Here is a 20,975-nt window from a genome sequence, read left to right on the forward strand (position 1 = left end):
CTCTCTCCAATCCCTCCTTCTATTTTTTATCTCTCTCCTTGTCTCTCTCTTCTCCCTCTTGCCACTCATCTCCTCTTTTTTTCTCTCTATCCCTCCTTTTTCTGTCTCTCTACTAATTTTGCCTGGTCACCATCTCTCTCCCACCTCCTCTTCATAACATAACATAATTTCTATTGCTACAATGTACCTCAGGCTAAAACTTTTTAGACTATACCTATATGTATATTAGAAAAGCTTAGCAAGTCATAGATTTAGTCTGTAATCAATTGAATGTCATTATATAACACTGTCTTTCTGGTTTTTTTTAAACTTATATAGCTGTTTCATATACAAATTACAAAAAAACTCCACCACCGGTTCCCCCGCGCACCACCTCCAAGCCACTAATCTCAGTGACAGCACAAAGCAGCACAGAATCTACACAGGATGCCTACCATGACAGCCGGACTCAAAGGATATCACCATGGCCTCATGATGGCCGAGGCCTCTACAACTCCACTGACAGTCTAGACAGTAACAAGGCCATGAATCTTGCCCTGGAATCTGCTGCAGCACAGCGCCATGGTTCTGAAAGGAAGAGTAGCTCCGTCAGAAGCACTAGCGACAAGGCTGTTCTAGTAACAAAAGCAGATGAATTTCTCAAGAAACGACGCTCCTCTATTGGGATTCAGGTAGAATTCTATTTAAATATGATATATTGTGAAATGCTTGTCTTGGTGCAAATTATAATTGTCTTTGATGCCCATCAACTTCATTGCTAAAAGTATAATTGGTGATAGGCTGCCATCCATACAAATGGATATAACTATTTATAATTTGGCTATTGAGTTTAAGATGATGTTAGTGAGTAATTCAGTTTCGTACTTTAGTTTCATACTTCATATATTGTTGAAAAAGGGGTATGTTAATTGCTAATTGCACTATAACTGTTGAGAACAGACTTCAGCAAATGTGCTTTGCCTTTCATTACAAAGAATGAATAAATAATTTGGGACATTACCTGTCATTTCTACGTTAAATGAAAATGGAAAATCAGAACAGCATGAGAGTCATACGTTCATGTATAATTCTTACTGAATTTAAATCCTTTGATAAACTGGAATTATTCTGATCACGTAAAATGCTAAAAAAAATGCTAAAATACTAATGTAAAATGTAACTAGTTAAATATGGGACAGTTATCTGTTTTGTAAACCAAAGTCTGATCATCCAAATAGAATCTTAACCTCACTATTAACCTATCAGATACGTTTCATATGTACAAAATAACTAGCGCTCTTTACAGAGATGTTAGGATAGCTAAGTATAAAGATTGGAGGCCAGTAAATTGGAATAATCCAGACAGGATATCACAAGGGAATGTATTAGTATTTTTGGATAGTTTTTTGAGAAAAGGACCAATTCCAATAGATATTTTGGGACATAGCCAGAACCTTGGTATTAGAGGAATTGACCTTCAAATAGTTGAATTTCATCTAGAATGTAATAAATTAGTGAGATTGTATTCAGCATAGAGGTGGTACTGGAGTCCAAAAGATATTAGTTGTGCAAGGGAGGAAATAGATAGAGAAGAGTAGAGAGCTTTATGAGAGAAGAAATAGTGCTAGAGATGGAGATGTTAAAGGTACAGTGAGAGATGTGGAATTTCAACAATAGAAAGGCATGTTGCAGATGCCATGAAAATAAAGGGTTTGCAAGACAAAGGGTAGGCCAACAGTGTCAAAGGTGGCAAGTCCAAGAGGATAAGCAAATAACTTTTGTTTTAATGGTGAGATCTCTCAGTGTTGAAAATGGTTGAGCAGTGAGAGGAAAGAAAATGTGTTACATAATTGTAGATTAATTGCTCCAGAAGTTTGGAAGTCAGGGGGATAAAAGAAACAGAATGGTAGTTAGATGGGGATATGGGATCTAGGTAAAGTTACTTTCAAATTGGAAAGATAAGAGCTTGTTTTAGTGGGGTAGGGACGTGCTTGTAGAAATTAATAATTAGATAATGTCTAGCAAGGTCTTGGCCAAAAAAGTGGGAAATAAAGGAGGCTCTAAGTAATAGAGGAGGGTGGTAAAAGTGGGAAACAGGGTTAGTGAGAGAGAGGAAAAGATTATTAAAACTAAGTATATTTAGTGAGGTGGAGAGCAGTGGTATATATAAGCATAAATTCCTCCATAGTTGCTCATTGGTACCAGAGCACATTTAGAGGTGTCTGGTATGTGTTGAGTGCAATAGCAGAGGCAAAATAATGGATGGTGCACAACAGCGGGAGGCACCTCATCTATGACTGAGGCTAGTGGGCTGTGCAATGGCAACATGAGAGTGTAAAGGAGAGGTTAAAATGTATCGCTAAGGTCACAGAGGTGTCAGTAGGTTTGCCAAGACTTTTTAGGTAGAGTAGAGTGGGTGATATGTTAAGGTTGTAGGTTAGTAAGTGGTATATAGACAGGCAGAATAGGATGTTTGCTGTTCCAAGCAAAGCCTAGGAATTTAAGGGACCCAGATCAGGGTATTACAGTCTTAACAACATGCTGTAACACGGGTTCTCAAACTGCGGCCCTCCAGCTGCTGCAGGACTACATCTCCCATACTCCTCAGCCAGCCCCTTAGCTGTAGGAGCATTATGGGAGATGTAGTCCTGCAGCAGCTGGAGGGCCGCAGTTTGAGAACCCCTGCTGTAACATGCATTTTAAGCAACATGTATGCAACTACTGGATGCTTTGCTATGCTTTGCATCTTTCTAAGCAGTCCTATTTGAGGCATATGTGTTGAAGAGGAAAGGATGGTGCCTGATAACGTGCTGAGCCAGTTTGTTAAAGTTGTGTCTGCAGTAAAAGTTGTCAGAATTAATAGCTATCCATTTATGAACTGATTGTTATATCTTGTTTAACATTATATTTAAAGCAACTGAGCTTACTAAAATAGTTTAATAGCTAACTCTTCCTTACTCTGATAATAAGTGTTGGTCACTTAAGTAGCTGCCTGAACCCATGAAATTCATAAAGACGTCATTGACAAATTATTGGAATAAGGTTTGTCATTATATTTTACTTTTTACAAAAGTCAGCAGCAATTACATGAAGAACTATTGGATAGTGGCACAAATGCTGTTGAAAACAACAATATGTAAAGGCAACTAGGCAAGTAGTGTGGTTTAGTACATACTATGAAGGATGTTGGAGTAATTACCAGTAACACATTAAACTGGATCATTTAAAGGAGCCAAAATAAGTTATCATCCTATTTGCTTTTTCTTAACCCAAAGAAAAGGTTTTTTATAGCGAGTTACACAGACACAGTTATGCAGACTTTTGAAGAGTACCTCTCAAAATGAGTTATTATTCTCCCAAAACTAAATCAAATCATTATTGTGTGAGATCAAAGGTTTGGCAAAGGATTGTACAAACCTTGCCAAACCCTCTTTGCCAAAAACCATAGTGTAAGTTATACATCATGTGTGTGACAAAAAGGCAAACGACTTCCAAAATTAGATTTCAGGCATTCTCCCCTTTATTAAATATGACTCTGCCCCTTGGGGAAGACATTTTTAGTACAACTGTGTTCCATTTTTCTATGCAGAACAAAATACTTGTTCAAAATAAAGTAAATATTCCATGTCAAATCAGCGGCATTTATTATTTAAAATGATCTTGCAGATAAAGAAAAATATTCTATTTAATTTAAATGAAGTGAGGGCTATGTTTGCATCTAAAGTCCAACTAAACATTAAAAAATGTTTGCTTTGTCTAGAAAAGACACCAATAAGTTTTATAAAGCAGGTTACACTGATGTAATTGCTACAGCCATTACATATACTACCGTATCTTCATTCTGTCCCTTGCGCCACTAACCCTAGTCTCACCCCTGATGATCTAGCACCAACATACACTGACATACACACATGCTCACACTAATACAAACACACAAACTTATGCTAACAGCACACATACACTCTAACCCCATATGCTGGCATACAGCCACTCAACACACGCAAGCTAATGCCACATACTAACACACTTTTTCTAACACCATACACTGAGATAATACATATACACTCCAACGGCATAGGTTGGCACACACTCATGCTAACACCATACTGTATCATACACACATGCTAACAAATACACATTCTACAACACAGTAACACACACTCACGGGAACACCATGCACTAATACAGTTACTAGGACATACTCATTCTAAAACCATACACTAACATACTGACACACGCACTCAAACACCATACTCATACACATTCTACCACCACACAGAGATACACGCTGTCGCTAACACTATACACTGACATACCCACTGATGCTAATACCATAAACTAACAGTCGCATACATGCTGACATGAACTACTAACACACATACTCACATTAACACCATACGCAGTTTGTGTGGAGTGTAGCCTGACACCGCAAACATGTCCATAGAATGTATCAATTCACCCAGAGAGCCAGGTAAGCAGTGTATTTGTCTTATATATTGTTTGTATGTGTATTTCTATTGAGAATTATTGCATTGCAGTGACAAAAATGTAAATGCTCTGCAAATTGTGCTGTTAACTATGGGCATACCATGTTGTCCCTTTATTTGTAAATATTACATAATTATTCTTTTATAGTTGGCTAACCTTCACTTTTTGTCACTGTTTATGTGGCAATTAAAATGTAATTGCTTTGATTCATTGCATAGTAGTTAATCCTCAATTGTATTGTTAGCAAAGGTGAACAAGGTAAATGCCAGTATATTTTTTTAAACTTCATGGTTTGGTTTTTTTACAGTTACGCAACTCCGCCATCTGCTGGGCAGTGCATAAACCACTCAGCTAAAAAACACCTCCTCTCCTTATAATTGACAATTTAATTCACTGATTTTTATTATAAGACTGCATTGGTCAGACAAATTAACAAATTAAGGCTTTTTTTGGAATGCTCAAATTATCAGCACTATTTAATAAGATGATATCTGCTATGTGCCATCTTTCAAAAACAGAAAATGTGTTACTTTTATATGCATAGTGTAAAAGATACAAAGCTCCAAAAAAAAAAGACTAATGAAAGGAAAGTTGATTCAGATATTAGAGGAGGAGTAAAAACATACAGGATAAATTATGCATATTTAAAGAGGAACTGTCCCGTTCACAGCTTTTAGCATAATCAAATTAATTTATTAAAATGATCTATACCTTTTGCTTTGTTTTTCATAGTTGTATTACAGAATGTATGGGCCACAATAATGTAAGCGGCAGAAAATGTGTTTAGAATCTATGCTGTCACTAATTAGGTCACAAAGTTACATAAAACAGTCTCAATAAAACCCTGCCCTCTACTTATAACAGCACCCCATAAAACAAAACGCTCCCTTTTAAGTCATTTAAATTGTTGGTATGTTAATATCCTGGCCTGTAGATTGTACTCAAAGGAGTATATTGCATATTAGCATTCAAGTTGATAGAATTCCAGAGGAGTCTGTTGCTTTCACCATTGTTTTCTATGCATGGCACATGAAAATGAAGAGATCTTTCTGCTGTGCTTGTATGGTTAATGTCAGTGTTTATATTAGACTTCTGTGATGGCAGATTATATCTTTGTATCTAAATGTAAAAAATATTGTTTCAGTAATGTATGGTGTAATGGATGTGCTTGGATGGTTTCATTATCAGTCATCTACTCCTTTCTTATACCTTTAATTTTGAAGTTCAACATCTGGAGCAGAAATGGCATGTTGTGAAATATGCATTCAATGTCATCAAAACCTTGTATTATCTATGTTTGTTACTAGCATGCACCCTGTAATGTAAATTTAAGAGAATGTAGGCTGGATTCAGATGTTGCATTGTATGAACAGGGCTTAACAAATGATAAAGGTACAGGAAAGAACTTATATTATATATATTATAGTCAATAATCAGAGGAAACACATGCAAATCCTGAAATGAGGGCACATATTAGAAGTCAAATCCTTATGTCTTCCTTTTATACCTTGATGTAGGTGCTCAGAATTGCTGCTGTTTGTGAGCATATTGCAGTGTGCCGTAACAGTAAAATTAATTATGCATATTTGTTAGAAATGTGCAAATGGGGCAGAAACGATTTGGACACATTTTTCGGTGTGTTTTTCTCTCATTCATTTTCGGGCAATTAATTATGTTCCCTGCCCATTCAGTTTGGATGAAAATCGGGGGGGGGGGGGGCGTTTTTGATAAATGTTGCTCTGTGCCCACATTCAGAGCCGGCCTTAGGTGTTCTGGCGCCCTGTGCGGACTACTCCTCTGGCGCCCCCCCATCCCAAAAAAAGAAAGGAATAAAAACTTGTAACAAAACCCCAATCACTATATACTACGCCAAACATTGATGTGGTCTAGGCCTACCACTTAATTGTCTGGCTTAGTAGTAGGGATGCACCGAAATTCTGGACTGAAACCGAAAGTGCAGCATTTACCTGGCCAAAACCGAATATGACCCCCCCAACAACATGAAAAATCTAACACTTTTATTTAAAGTAAGTAACACACCAAAATAGGAGAAAACAATTAAATAATATTATATATATAGTCCAAAAATAGTTACCGGCACTCCAGGGACTTTCCAAATAACCACACAAACAACTTCGGTTTTCAAGTCTATATATATCATATATATATATGATTAACAGCAATCACGTTCCTATCATGCCCAGGCATACCCAGATTCCAGGATTTACTCGCAGACTTGGCATGATAGGAGTATGATTGCCCTATCTACCCCTTCTCACTCTCTCCTGCCGTATCTACCCCTTCTCACTCCCTTCTCCCTATCTACCCCCTTTCCCCTGTCTCACTCCCTTCTCCCTATATACGCCCTCCTAACTATCTACCCTTTCCCTCTTTGAAGTTCACTTACCTTTCAGGAGTCCTGCGGTGGGGGTGCAAGGCCTCTGCCTCCCAGCTCTGCCACTGTATGGAACAGTATAGAATGATGGGAGTTATGATGTACTTTTAGAGCATAATTAGATCATGAAAAAGACATTGGAAATGGTACAGCATAACACCCATCACTCTCACATTTACCAATCCACACACATACTAATCCACACGCATACCAATCCACACGTATACCAATCCACACGTATACACTAATCCACACGTATACACTAATCCACACTTACCAATCCACACATATATACCAATCTAGACGTATACCAATCCACACGTATACCAATCCACACGTATACCAATCCACACGTATACCAATCCACACGTATACCAATCCACACGTATACCAATCCACACGTATACCAATCCACACACATATACCAATCCACACACATATACCAATCCACACACATACCAATCCACTCTCACTGAATGCTTTCCTACCTTTCCTCTTTTCTCCTTACAGCTCCTTTTCCTCCTCTTCGTTCTTCTTCTTCTTCAGTTCTTCTTCCGGGTCAGAGGGCACGGACAGCGGTGGGCGCGGCTTCAGTGTTGTGCGCCGGGATCTGACAACAAACCCCGGCGCACAGCAGCTGTTGCCGCGCGGATCACAAGGGAGCGGTATCGGAGGTCTTTAACAGACCTCCGGCTCCCTTGAGTGATGTTAAGCCGGGTTCAAGGGAGATCCTTGAACCGGCTTAAAATCACTCAAGGGAGCCGGAGGTCTGTTAAAGACCTCCGATACCGCTCCCTTGCGAGCCTGCTCCTCCAGCGGCGGACATTACTGTCCGTCTCTGGAGGGGTGCCGGGTGCCCCCCTGATGAGCGGTACCGGGTGCCGCTCGCCCCCCCGCTAGGTACGCTGCTGACGGCAGCTGTACGCTACGGTGGCGGCGGCGCCCCCTGGAGTGTGGCGGCCGCGCCCTGTGCGGTCGCACAGGTCGCACACCCCAAAGGCCGGCCCTGCCCACATTCACTCTTACTCATTCTCTTGCACTCTCACACTCTCATTTTAGTTCATTTGTGCTCTCTCTGCCCTCCACTTCTCTCTTATATCTTCTCTCTTTTATTATTTATCTTCTCTTCATGGCTTCGTACAAATTGCTGAATTCGCCAAAGGGGGAAGGAATGTCCAAGACATTTTGGACAATACTATGCTTCCAACTTTGTGGCAACAGTCTGGGGAAAACCCTTTTCCATTCCAGCATGATTCAAGATCCATACACAAAGCAAGATCCATAAAGACATGTTTGGATGAGCTTGGTGACAAGCACGCACAGAGCCATGAACTTAGCCCCATCTAACACCTTTGGGATGAACTGGAACTTGGATTGTGAGCCCCAACTTCCCGTCAAACATAAGTGGCTAACCTCACGCCTCACTGTTCTAGAATGCAATGTCATAAAAGTCCCTTTTGGAGTAATGGTCAGGTGTCCCAGTACGTCTGACCATATAGTGTACAAAATATTGCCATGAACCACAGGACTTGAACCAGCGATCCTGAGCATGGCTGACTATTCACCTACACGTTTCACCACAAAGGTGCTCCCAGGCTCCCTTGCAGGAACATTGTACTCCCTGGCCCTGCATTTTTGTGATCCTGCTTGTTTGCACTGTGTATTTGCTGGTTTTAAAAACTGATCTTGGACTTTGTCTACAGATTATTCGCATTTGGAACTTTTGGGTCGGTTTTAGTTATTCCCTTGATCCTTTGGCACTGTGTACTTGTGTACTCTGTGCATGACCTTGGCCAGTCTGTTTCTGATTTCATCTGACTCCGTTGTTTTCCCAGTCTTCTTGCAGCCGTCTGTCAGTTCCCAGGTTTGCTGACAGTCCTGTTCCTGTAGATGGCGCCTAAGAAGAAGCCTAAAGTTGCAGCAGACAACCGCATCTATACATGCATGTCCCATGCCGAGTTCCTAGTACTCGCTGTCATGGCATGGACAAACTCGGTTCTATCCCTGCTTTTGCAAAAAGTTGTTCTGCTCACTAACTATATTCAGGAGCAAAAGGGGAATTTAATTTTACTGGTAAGTGAAGCATCTAAGATCAAAGAACCTCTCCGGATATTATAAACAGGGTTGCTTCTGCCCTGACCTATGCCATGAAATTCCAGTAGCCATGAAACCCACTGTCAGGTTTGTCAAGAACTCAGGCCTACATTTACTTCCGCTGTGTGTGTTGCCAATCCTTTGTGTTGTACACCCATACATTAGTCGGTCAAAGGCAGTCTCTCTGCTGAGGAATGCAGCATATGGAGGAACCAGAATCTCTGCATTTATTGTGGGTAGCATGATCATTACATCAGTTTCCACACCATCAGATCTAAAGGGGTTCACTCAAGAAAGAGCGTCTGGACATCGTGGCAATGTCATGCACCACAGCTAATGACACACATACTCCAAGACAGGCAAGATCACCCAGTTTACAGCAGACTATATGAAAAATATAATCTAGGCTATGACAAATCTAAGCAACAAGTTCTTACATTCAGTACGTGGTCGAAACCAGGTATTTTAATATCTGCCTGTCATGTGCCATTATGACCTGTAAGGAAAATGTGAATGTGAATAAAGGTGAAGACTCCTGGGGAGACTTATCCTGAAGAAGATCTTAAAGATGATTATTGCGATCCAAAGACAGCTAGACAACCCAAGGGCCCTTCTGGCCAGCCTCCCAAGAAAGGCAGTTACTCATGTACCCTGGCCAAGTCTCTCTCTTCTACTGCTACCTGTGACATAGCACCATTTTCCATGACTTTGTCCCTAGTTCAGCCCCTTGTTTATCTCCACACCTCATTGTTGCCTCTAATGGGGGAACATTTTTTTTTTTTGGAGAAGGCCCTCTGTGCCCGTATGCAAGGCTGCAAAAAAGAGAAAATTCTGATCCTGGTAGGATGTCCAGAGACTGTCTTTTTGGGTAGAGGGTACTGTCAGGAACTTTGGGAACCAGAGACCCCGAACATTACTGACTGTTCACTTACAGGTGTCACCACCAGGATGATCTGTGGTCACGAGGATTCCTGTCTCCTCAATGTCCCACTCTATTTTGTCACCTGTTCCTGTCACACCTAATTCAGGTAATTAAGGGCCTTTATAACCAGTGGCGCTCCCAGGCTCCCTTACTGCAGCATTGTACTTCCTGGCTGTGTATTATTGTAATCCTGCTTGTTTGCACTGTGTATTTGCTGATTTTGTCCCCTGGACTTGGACTCTTACTACTATTACTACTTACTATTTTGCCCATTGTACCTCGTCTGATTTAGTTTATCTGGATTTTGACCTTTGGCTTGGACTTTGATTATTCTTTTGGATTGTTCTTGTTCTTGGCACCTTGTACTTGTTCCTCTCTATGTATGATCTTCTCCAATCTGACTACGATCTCATCTGCATCCGTTGTCATCTGCCCTTTCCCAAGTCCATCTGCTCCTGTCTGCTCATTCCCAAGCCTGCTGCCACTCATGTTCCTGTAGATGGCACCTAAGAAGAAACCTAAAAATGCAGTAGACAGTCTGACAACCAGGCACATTAACAACAACTGTATGCCCCATGCCTAGTTCTAAGCCTTAACCTGTCCCTGCACAGAGACTCCAGCCCAACCCAGTTCACTCAGTTGTGACACTTGAGAACTTCCCAGGGTATGCTATGTAAAACCCTCCCTATTCTAGGGGAGTGGATTTGTATAGGGCTAGGGCTAGCTGCACAAAGCCTTTAGTTGGTGGGGACTATGGTAATTGGCAGAGGAAAGTGAGTAGGGAGGTAGTGGGGGAGGCCACATGTCACTCCCCTGACCAAGGAATGAAGAAACAGACTCCTTCACCTACAAATGCAGGATCAAACTCGAGGTTGGCATATATTCCTTTTTTCTGTTTTACAGAGTGTTTCCCTGCCATTGTACCGTCATACTAGTCTGAAATGTAGATCTGTAGCATTTTTCGTTTTCTTGTATTTTCCGAAATTATGGTCATATGTTTTTTTTTAATAGTTTTCCAAAAGTTATCTGTCTGACTATTTAGCTCTGTTTTGGATTCAATTATAAGAGTATATGTATTTTTAACAGACAATACAAACTGGCCTCTGGTCAAAGCATGCCTGGAAAACTGGATCCAAGTGTTATATTTGGAGCAATCACTATATAAAACGCTGCTCAAGCTGATCAGTCCAAGTGTTCTCCTAAATATGGTCATTATTTTACCACAAGCTAAAAATTAAATTCTCTTTCCATTCTTATAATCCCCATTTCTTTTCATAATAAATAACTACTTTACCATACAAAAACCGCATATAATATGCTTTCACATACTCTAAAGTCCACACATCTAACCACTTTATATAAAGAATGTACTTACACTTTCCATAGTAACACTGACACTCAAGTTCCTGCTGTGAAAATACCTCCCTCAAAACCATGTGTGGTATCAATGCGAGCTTCATGAAATGATACAGTATGCATTTGGTTTAAGTATCACAGCACCATAATAAGATGGATCAAAAGTCATTACACATGGATATCCTATATAAGCAGGTAATGAATGCTTTACAGCGGTATTGTATATGAAAGAAATAGGGCATTAAATGTAAAAATTCTGAAAGGGGTACCTCACAAAGCTTATTCACTAAAGTGGTAGTTGGCAGGAGAGTTGCAGTTTCATCTCACTGACTCCACTCTACAAAAAAAGAGCCACTGAATAACCAGAACCGAGAATGAGACAGTTGAGACACATTATAATGCTTGGTGAATTAAAACAGAGTTGAAACCACAACTCTTCCACAAACTTTCCTGCCAGATTTAATAAATATACATAAAAGAGATAAATTACCCAATAAATACAAAAGCATTTGATGTATAACAATAAAAGTTCCAGGCTTCAACTGTGCACAATGGATAAACATGCAATGTAACCTGAAATCAGATCACTGATTAGTCAAAAAGGCTACCTGGTGATACTTTATGAACAGATGGCTTTGACTAAAATAGTTGACAGATGGCTTTGATTAAAATACTGAACATTTATTATTTCAAACACTTGGAGTTATATGAAGCACTGTACTGGACATAGTTTCTTAATATCAGTCTCCCTACTTCACAACCAACTATCAATCTATTAGATGAATAAATTTAAACAGTCAAATTTAATATATTTAAAATTGTTTCTGTGTACAACAATTCTGATCTGCTTTATCATTTGTTGGTGTAACTTTAAAAACCTCTATTTTTGCATTTACATGTTTTCCTCTTGATTTTCTACATACAATGATCATACAGTATGTTCTAGAGAGAAGAAACTAATATCTATACCTGTACAGGGTTTAGATGTTTAATGTTTACTCTGTAGCTCAGAGTCACCATCTCTGAACATGTGATCACTGTCTTCTATGGGGCTTTGTCATCAACTTCACTTCTTATAATGGAATAGATTGGTTAGTCTTGTTATAATGCCTAGTTGATGTGGAGAAATGTTGAAGAAGCATGATCTTGGTAACTTGTGCACACAGAGATCACCAATCTTGTGTATCAATATCCCACCTGCTCCTTTGAAGTTATGAGCTTTACACTGTTGTAGTATGATCACAATCTGCATCTAGGTCTGATTCTACACCTTATATTCCAAACAGCCTTGTGTTTTATAAGGTTGGGTATGGTACACTTAGCATATAGTAAGGTAAGGATGGATTTATATCCACAGTAGTCCTAGGCACAAGAGCACTAGCAAGTCCACAGGCCATATATACATAAATACAGATTGTTAATTGGAAGAAAATACAGTACCTAAAAAATGGAGCTACTGTTTATCAGCACCTTATTTCCACTTGTGGTCCCAACAGAAATTGTAACATGGCCAATGGCATTGTCTCCCCAATTGGGGGCAAGGTTTTACAGGAGGACCCCAATCCTATTTCCATGTTAATTGCTTATTGGAGCTCATTTTGTATGGACTCCGGTAGTAATGGGAAGTTCGGATCATTAAAGTGAATCAGATCATTTCGACTCATTCACTAAAATGATCCGATTCATGATCTGAATCTTCGGATCACTCAGTGTGACTCACAGGAGTTACTGTTTCCCAGTCCCTCCGTGCAGGCACACTAACGATTGGCCCGGCCCCTATCATTAGTCAATGAACCCTCCTGCCTGCCTACTCGAGTGATGTCAATGAAGGCAGAGAGTTGTTCAAATGTATTTATTTATAAAAGTATGGTGATATTCTCTGAATGATTCAAATCCCAATGAAGGCAGAGAGTCGTTCAAAGATTCGGATCTTACAGTGATCCGGATCACTGTAAGATTTGGATCCCTGTAAGATCCGAATCTTTGAACAACTCTCTGCCTTCATTGGGATTCGAATCATTCAGAGAATATCACCATACTTTTATAAATAAATACATTAATAATCACTGCCCCCAGGACTTACATTCCCCTTTACCTCCAACTGCACCTTAAGTTAACTTTATTAAATTAATTAAATTAACCCTCAGCATTAAAATAACCCTTAACACCCCATTAAGTATAACTGCCCCTAAATTAACCCTAAACACCCCATCAACCATAACTGCCCCTAAATTAATTGCATGTACTCCAGATAAATTACCTAATAAATTGGTATGGTTGATGGGGTCTTTAGTGTTAATTTAGGGGCAGTTATGGTTAATGGGGTGTTTCGGGTTAATTTGGGGGCAGCTTTGGTTAATGGGGCGTTTAGGGTTAATTTAGGGGCAGGTATGGTTAATGGGGTGTAAAGGGTTAATTTAGGGGCAGTTATGCTTAATGGGGTGTTTAGGGTTAATTTTAGGGGCAGTCATGGTTGATGGGGTGTTATGGTAATAACTCTGTGAATTAATGAGCTGTAACCTGATCCCAGAGTCTGTGTCTGAGTGCTCTGTAGATGACTCACTCTAGGATCAGGTTACAACTGCATGATTCACAGACTGAACTGCTACAAATGAATCGTTCAGTCAACTGAACCGATTCATCCGGATCACTAAAAAGATTCGGATCAAATGAACGATTCGTTCATGATCCGGACATCACTAGACTCCGGTGCATTTAACTTGACATTCCTGAGTTATTGGAGCTCTTCAATCTCATTAAACTCATCACCCATCTACATCCACTGATTGCAAAAATCATACCACTCTAAGCTTTATTATATATTATTACAATCAATGGCTCTGACATTTGACATCCATTTATATGAGATTTGACACAACAACATACTGAGTTTTGCTGACAACTATTTAAGAGACAAGTAATCGTCACATGGCCAATCTGAAAGAAAATTGATGAATTTGGTCAGATCCCAAGTATAGAAATATCTCGATTTGGGAGGATTTCTTATTCCTTTCATAACTTGCCCAATAAAGGCTTTTTACCAATTGAAACTACCTTACATAAACATGATTTGCATATATAGCAGAACGATAAAGATTTATAATTACCGCATATAGGCTAGGAAATTCACCACTTCCAGATCCTGTTCCAAGCACCAACCAGTCCATAATCTCCAGTCTGTTCCGTAAAAAGCCTTGGTACCCAGTGCTTTGATGTCTCACAATCGGCTGTGGACATTTTATTAAAGTTCAGTGTAAGAGAAGGAACTCTCAGATTAACAAATCTATCAGAATTAGATTTTTTCTCCCAAAGGGTTCATTAGAATATCCGGGAAGAAAGGTATGTGTCGGGAAACGCCACACACAGTTCGAAGCCTAGGGAACCATGGGCACTGTAAAGATTTTGATACAGTGTTTGTCCTCCATAAAATATTTAACTGGGGATCAAGGCAAAAAGCATCCTAATTTCTATCAAGTAGATCTGGGAGATGACCCCATAATCTACTGAGGTGATTATAGCCAATATGAATAAATATTAATACATGTAAATATTAATAAATATTAATTAATGGAATGATAGCGAACTTTAATAGTTACTAAAAAGATCTGAATTGATCCGATAAAGTTTTAAAAAATGATTGTAAAAATTTTTAATATAGGAGAAAAAAAACTATGTGGATTAAATAAACTAGTAATTTATTAAATACTGAAGAAGCTCAGGGGATAAAACGGAAAAGATCAAACATTCCTGTCAGGAACGCTTACAAACAGCTGCTGCTGAACCGAGAATCGCACTGACAGACTGTCAAAGCCAAGCTCATAGTCACAGAACAGCTGCTGTGAGGAAAACGGACACTTGCTAATGTTCATGCGCGAGAAATGGGATCTGCGTAAAGAGAGAAAGTGAAACAATATGGCGTACAAACTTCTGCCATACGTTACAATAGTCTGCAGACGCCGGGAGATTGAGTAACACTTGCTGCAGGAACAGATGAATGATGGCGCGCAAAGTGTTAAACGCAAACAAGCTACACATTACTGAGCAATTTGTGTAAAAAAATGTGCACTTCCTAAATGTGGCGTTTAACCTCCCAAACAACCAGACAAATCCATGCATGGGGGGTATCACTATACTGGGGAGATGTTAAACACATATTGGGGTCTTGTTTGAAAGTGACGTATACCAGGAGCTGTAAATCCATACCTGAAGTGCAATTTTAGTGATAAAAAACATAACAGTTTTCCAGCTTTCGTGCCGGAAGCTGTTACATCAGATCGGGTAGCAGAAAGCCGGTGATGCTGGCTTCTGCTATCAGGGGGGAGTCCAGGCTTTCAAACGACAGCCTGATCTCCCATGCAGCAGCAGGGATGTGTCCCTGCTGCAATTAACCCCTTCAGTCGTCTATGGACGTACCAGTACGTCCAAAAAATGCATCCCAAGAATTCCCCATGGACATACCGGTACGTCCATGGGGGATTCTTGGGATACGTTTGACGTACTGGTACGTCCATAGACGACTGAAGGGGTTAATTGCATACTTAACTCATTGACAACAATTGACATGCCAGGCACATCTGGGAGAGGACGTCACCAAAAGCTCTGCCATTTTGGCGGAAGTTCACACACATTTATCGTAGCGCAAAATGGTGGAGGTTCTGTTGACATCCTCGAGATGAGGACTGAGAAAAAAGAGAGAGAATAAAGAAAACAGTACTATAAGAAGATAAAGAATAAGAAGATCGGAATCGGAGGTGCAAAACATGGAAGCGGAACTTCAAGACACGTAAGCAGAGCTGTGAGACACAGAAGCAAAAGTGGTCGGATGGGAAGGTAGGGATACATTCAGAGAATGAGGGTGGGAGTGAAAAAGCCCAGGGACTTCGGATGAAAATTCATTAGCTTTTTACTTTGTTTTTGTCTGTTTCGTTGGGGGGTCTGGCCTCGTTTGGTTAAATTCCCAAATTCATACGAATCCGAATGTACAAGTCTAATACATATGCATGTTAATTCATTAGTTTTGCACGTTATGTTACTATCTTCAGATTTACTGCTCCTATGAATAACATATGATATAGCTGTACTTATAGTATATGTAGCAACACTGATGTACTATATGTGCATGTGATATATTGAACATTATCTTAGGTGTGCATGTGATATACTATGATTTTTTTGAATGTATGTTTTACTGTATATGTGTACTGAATAATTTACTGTACATATGACTTAATGGGTCATTCACAGAGACTAAAATCATGTGTCTTCCTATATGTTCTTGTAATATACTACATTATTTAGATATATTATTTTGATATATGGAGAAATGACTACATGTGACATATTTAATGATGTAATGCATGTATATGTTATATAATTGCTCATTCAAAATATGTAATTGTGATAAACTGTGTGGTGTACAGTGTGTGCATTTATTATGGAGATTAGGTAATTATGTGGTTTGGTGAAATCATTCTCATTTATATTCCCTTGTTTTTTTCTCATTCATAAAAAAGGGAACCATAAAATGACCTTATTTATAAGGAGCAGTTTTAGACAAAGTGCTAAATGGAATAATTAGTAGGAAAATTCCATAGATCCGTCTCAATGATGACTGTTCCCTACATTTATTTTCATAGTATTGCTCTTATATGTCCCAGTGTTTATTTTGCTTTTTTATTCCTAGTCATATTTTTCTATTTTTTTTTTCTGTCTGTAACTTTAGCTGTCTTATCTGCAGTTGACCTTGTTAAATAGTGGTATTTGTGCTAAAAGCTAATCTATATGACACAGTTATAAATAACCTTAAACCACCACTGTAACAGTCTGGACAATTGTATAACTGTATAGAATTTTGAACATGGGTGTTTTTTTCCACAATGGACTATAGATAACATATATACAGTACATGATTCAGTGATTGTACTTATGTTGTAATAGATGCTTAGTAATATATTTTTGTAGTACATACTAGCATACCTCCAATTAGATAGTCCAGCGATGATGTAAGCACAGCAGATGAATACTGTATAATTGCTCTGTATTTGTGTATCGCACTATCCTACCACCAGAAAAGTATATTGCTTAATATATAAGCATAATGTGTTTTCATAAAATAAATTGCGTGCAAACATTTTCCAAAGCATTTTTAGAATCATGCAAATAAGGGCATTCAAATTTATATGTGTGTATTTCTTATAAGAATTTGACATTGCTGCAAAATATTTAATGAATATATTCTATTACTATTATATTAATATTTAATGAAAATTGCCAATATTTAAACACGGTAGTTTTAATCATTTCAATTACTCAGCTGATTGCAATTTAAAATGTAACATTGTTTAAGAAGATAGCAATTTGTAGCTTTATTAAAAAGCTAAACCACATGTAATTAATCTTAATAATTAAATTCCTTGAGGTTAAGTGTGCTAAGTCAGTGCGACATCCGTAATGATTTCACTGGGTCAAGCGCCTTCTAAAAAAGCAAATTTATCATTTATACACTTCATTAATAACCATTTGCTTGACATATGCTGAAACAAGATCAGAGTTATTTTTTCATATTAATTCACTCATCTGAAGTCAGCGTATTCTTGTGGCAAGACTGATCAACATTGTAGTAAAATATTATAATATATGCATTGCATTACTCTAATATCTAAAAATGGTGTTTGGCATACAAATTCCTTCAAGCCTGACTATTATGCACATGTCATTTTTATATATGGACGGGCTAAATCTAACTGGTTTTATAGCCTTGTGTTTGGCATGCTTTCAATCTCTTACAAAGATAAGACAAATTTTACTGCACTGAATTACTGCAGGTCTGTGAACCATTCACTAATAATTTTCTCATTGAAGCATTCTGTTCTGAACATGTGCCTCAAGTTAATGGAACTCATGCTCCCACTGTGGTTTTTTTCCATGTGAAGTGCGTGTCTCCCTTTCATGTACCATGATATTACAATTTCTATACAATAAGAAATGTTATACTATTAAATGAGCAAACATGCATACTTTAGTGTTGATAAATATATGAAGGCAACAGTGTGAGTGCAAAAGTGCTTACTCACCAATTTATAGTCATATGAATTCATATAGTGGTCCCACGCCCATTGGTATCTTTTTGGTCAGTATAGCTCTCCTTCATAGTCATTCCTCCATTTTTAATCGAACAGAAACATCTTTGGTCACATAATCGTTTACTAACTACTTGGGGTACACAGAGGTGAATAGTGATGATAGCATTGTTGCGTATTGTTTAATACCATCTATAAGATTACCAAAGTGCCAACTACAAAATAAAATGATTACACCTGAAACAGGTTTATGTATGAGCATGTTATAAAAGGAAAACTATTTATTTTAATTTCAAGGAAGGAATTATACCCAGTGTAGAATTAATTTTGTCATAAAATACTAGAATGAATAGAATCAGGTCCTATAATTTGCCCAAATGGACAACCACTAACTTTACAAAACAGGTCATACAGAAGACCTCCTATCTTCAGTTATCCTGAAGAACCAAACAGACAACAGGGCAGATGGATTTCACAGGGACAACCATAAATTCTGATAGAAGTAGCATCCTTGGGATTGGTTACTCAGTCTAATGGTATTGATCTAATTTAATTTAATAGCACTCAATTTGTTGCACTAATAGTGTGTCATGTCATTAGTTACAATGTCGTACAGGCATCATAGTCAAAATAAAATGTGTAGAAACAACTGAAAATGGTTTTTTTTTAGACATTGAATTAGAAGGCAATCGATGGCGATGTTCCCAACAGGTTAGCCCTTCAGATAGTCCCCATTTAGGAGGCTCTATTCTTCTTGTATCTCTTAGAGATTGAATACAATTTTTTTTCTTCTGAATGTTTCAATATACAAAAATACATCAATAGCTATCATCAGGATACAGTTATTTAAAAACATTTTGGCAAAGCCTCTAGTTATGCTTATAAACAATGGGTGCAGCACATACCCCTACAACACCTGTGGTACATGGGGTGGGAGGTCTTAGAGCTACTTAATATGAGTTCAAGGTATGTATTAACATGCCCCTGCCTTATATTTTGAGCAAAAATGCTATTCGTTCATTAAGATCTAAAACATGATACATACATGTGGAAAGGCCCCCCAATATAGCTTGCAGGGGTCCTCAGAATTATGTGTTACACCATTGTCTAACCATATCCTTCATAGATGTATAAGTGATTTGGGGAAAGGCAAAGATGGCACAGGCAGGGAATTTATGGGACAAAGATGGCACAGGGTGGGCTGTTTGAGGACGCATATGTCTTACACTGGGCTGTTTGGGGACAAGAATGGCTCACAGTGGGTTGTTTGGGGACAAGAATGGCTCATTTTGGACTGTTTGGGGACAAAGGTGGCTCAGGCTGGGCTGATTTTTTGGCTGTTTCAGATGTCGAGAGGTCTGTATTAGTGACTTTAAGAAGTAACTATTTATATATTTGTAGTCAGTGGGGATTCCCAGGATCTTGTGCATTGGTTTACTCTTAATCTAAAAACTACTTGGTTATTTAGTGATGCATTTGTTTTCTCCTTTTTAGGTAGAAGCAGCTGATTCAGACTCTGAGAGTAAAGGACTTAGAGAATACCACTCTGTGGGTATTCAGGTGGAAGATGAAAAACGGTAATTTGTTACTCCAATGCATAATAAACAAGCTAATAATTATCTGAGATACTTGAAATCATTTCAAAATAATTATCAAGATTTCGGAAATGTACCCCAAATCATGACACTTAGCTTTCAAACTGTTGTGACCTATGCATATTCCTAAATAAGAGAAGGACAGAGTAAGTGTGATGGGAATTGTAGCTTCCACTAGCAGCATTGCCAAAGAAAGTATAAATAGTAATTCCCACATAACTGCCATGTATGAGAGGTTTAACTGTAATTAAAAGATGCATTATGCTTTATCGAATGCTAAGAAAAATACACATATGGTGTTATTTGGACACCTGTTATGAGTAAAAGTTTCCCAGCAAGAGAGTACCACTTACAAAATGGTAGATCACAGCACCAATGTCATCTCAAAATGATGTTTACTAGTAACAACGATTGAATGAAACACTTTTTTTTGTTGTTATTGTTATTAATGGTTAATCTTAAACTGTATGAACATTAAACATTACTTATATCTGCCCCTGAGAGATGAATAACTGTATTTTTTCCATGTTTTTGCTTTGTTATGCTTAGACAAGGACGTTTCAAGCGTTCAAACAGTGTGACTGCAGCTGTACAGGCTGACCTTGAGTTAGAGGGATTCCCAGGACACATCACAATGGAGGACAAAGGCCTACAGTTTGGATCCTCTTTTCAGAGACATTCGGAGCCTAGCACTCCAACTCAGTATGGTGCAGTAAGAACAGTACGAACTCAGGGTTTGTTTAGTTACAGAGAAGATTATCGGACACCAGTTGACACATCAAATCTGCCACCACCGGATCCCTGGCTAGAACCTGCCCTTGAAGCAGTGGATTCTGGTAGAATATCACCCAGTCGACAAGACGGCACATGGTTTATGAAGTTGCTTCATGCAGAAACTAAAAGAATAGAGGAATGGTGCAAGGATATGGAAAGGGAAGCTGAGGAAAATGACCTTTCAGAAGAAAGTAAGTATGGCTATCTTACTGTTAGAGTTTTTCTATTGTTTAAATTTGGTCTAGTTTTATGTATCTAAAGGTAATAGTAGGTCATGTTTCTGAGACTACTCT

The 20,975-nt window shown here is 38.6% G+C and overlaps 1 protein-coding gene across 1 annotated transcript in view; it reads left to right on the plus strand.

Annotated features, from left to right (window-relative positions):
• LOC149302318 (disks large-associated protein 2-like) overlaps positions 1-20,975 on the plus strand; it is a 137,810-nt gene that overhangs the window by 106,170 nt on the left and 10,665 nt on the right. Inside the window, exons 6-8 of the mRNA XM_089482462.1 lie at positions 319-671; positions 19,808-19,890; positions 20,458-20,873. Coding sequence (XP_089338588.1) covers positions 319-671; positions 19,808-19,890; positions 20,458-20,873 — 852 coding nt within the window. The remainder of the gene's footprint in view (positions 1-318; positions 672-19,807; positions 19,891-20,457; positions 20,874-20,975) is intronic.

Source organism: Sceloporus occidentalis, unplaced genomic scaffold (assembly GCF_023333645.1).
Source record: "Sceloporus occidentalis isolate IW3139 unplaced genomic scaffold, rSceOcc1.0.p SCAF_19, whole genome shotgun sequence".
Classification (NCBI taxonomy): domain Eukaryota; kingdom Metazoa; phylum Chordata; class Lepidosauria; order Squamata; family Phrynosomatidae; genus Sceloporus; species Sceloporus occidentalis.